The following is a 1,624-nucleotide window of genomic DNA, read 5'->3' as shown; positions in this document are numbered from 1 at the left end:
AAAAAGATATTTTATTTCTAGCTTTTGTGAGCATCCTTGTGTTTTCCAAAAGGAAACACATTTCACTTGACCTTAACTAGGGGGCTTACTGCATCCTCTCTTCTCGCACTTTATTCCAGTGTGTGTAGTTTTTTTAAACAGTTTTTTGGTGTTTTTTTTTTTAATCTTCCCAGAAAGAAGATTGGCCCATGCACAAGTTGGAATGTTCTCCCATGGTCGTTTTTGGGGAAAGTTGGAATCCATCAGAGACTGTAAGGCTAACTGCAAGGATTCTGGCCAAACAGGTGAGGAAATGGGATAATATTCAAGTGCATTTTATTTTTTTTCTTAAAGGTCAAAAGATGAGTGACTGAATTTGTGATCATCTCTCACTGAACATCCTTAGACTCCACTTCCTATCACATCCCTATGGACAGCGGGTGGGAAAAACACTCCAGGCATAAGCTGGTTTGTTTTGTGTGTGTTCAATTAGGACGTTGCTTACCCCAGACCAGGAGCACAGCCACGGCTATTAAACTCTGAGCTTTTTCTATGTAAACAGGTTTACATAGAAAAACATGGCCTTTAATGGCATGAAAAACCTGACGAAAACAAATTAGAGCTATCTAGGGAATTAAACTGCTATGAGAAGCTTTGGGGGTTTCCTTCTTTGCCGACGTAGAGAGCACACCCTGTCCCCTTTACTGTGCAGTATTCTGCTCTCTCCTTACTTTCTTGCCCGTGCATAGGCAGGCAAGGAATGGATGGAACAGTCAGGATGGCATGTGCAGAGGAGAAGAGGAAGAGTGGGGAAGTAGAAACAGGCACGGAGGGAGGAGAAGAAGGTGGAGAAAAGGGGAAGGAGAGAGAGGTGCCCCTGTGAAACATGGTAGCCATCAGCAGTTTTCTCCAGCGGCAATGCCAGCACTGCCTCTTGTCCTTGTTTGGTCACCTTACTGACTGCATGATAATCAGACACCTGATTTCTGAAGGCCCAATTGAAAAGAGGATAGGAGAGCACCATAGGACTCGTCCTGTGAGCCAGCAAAATAGGCAGCGTGGAGCTCAAAAGGCACATATCCGTGGAGGCCCTGCTCCTCCATGTTGGTACAGAAGTTGGTGGCAAGGCCTCTGAGCTAAAAATCTTTTAAAGCTGAAATCTCATCTACTTCTTCTGTGTGCCTACCAGCTGCCCGCCCGCCACTTAAATTTTATCTAAGTCAAATGTGGCTGTAATGATTAGTATGTATCTGTCCTCTGTTAGGACAAGTTAGGATCCTGGGCTGCGTAAACAGAAGTAGAACATTCCCGACTCTGTGGTCATCAGTCCACTATGTGCAGCTGAGGTCAGGTGCTTGCTGAAATGCCACTCCGCCAGCTCAGAGTAACCAGATCCATTCAAGGGTTGCCTGTAGAGTGAGACCAAAAAATCAGAATTGTTTTCCCTTCTGGGAAACCTTTTTGTTAACTTTTGGATCCTTAATAACAGTTACCTTTAAATTTTTTGAAGAGTGGTCAGGCGGAAGTGGTGTGACTGAGGCGTCATAAAATTAGATCTGTGTGCATCTCGGGAGGACTGACCAATCTACCAACCTTGGAAGAAGCGGTGACCAATCTGCTGCTTCTTTTTTTTTTTTTTTTTTTC

At 44.2% G+C, this 1,624-nt stretch overlaps 1 protein-coding gene across 1 annotated transcript in view; it reads left to right on the top strand.

The window, feature by feature from the left end:
- The window catches only part of SMYD2 (SET and MYND domain containing 2), a 27,948-nt gene that overhangs the window by 10,776 nt on the left and 15,548 nt on the right, over positions 1-1,624 (top strand). Inside the window, exon 3 of the mRNA XM_008583163.1 lies at positions 174-284. Within this exon, the coding sequence (XP_008581385.1) occupies positions 174-284 (111 nt within the window). The remainder of the gene's footprint in view (positions 1-173; positions 285-1,624) is intronic.

Source organism: Galeopterus variegatus, unplaced genomic scaffold (assembly GCF_000696425.1).
Source record: "Galeopterus variegatus unplaced genomic scaffold, G_variegatus-3.0.2 Scaffold2843, whole genome shotgun sequence".
NCBI lineage: Eukaryota > Metazoa > Chordata > Mammalia > Dermoptera > Cynocephalidae > Galeopterus > Galeopterus variegatus.
The sequence above is the reverse complement of the archived record's forward strand: the minus strand, read 5'-3'. Positions and strand labels throughout refer to the sequence as shown.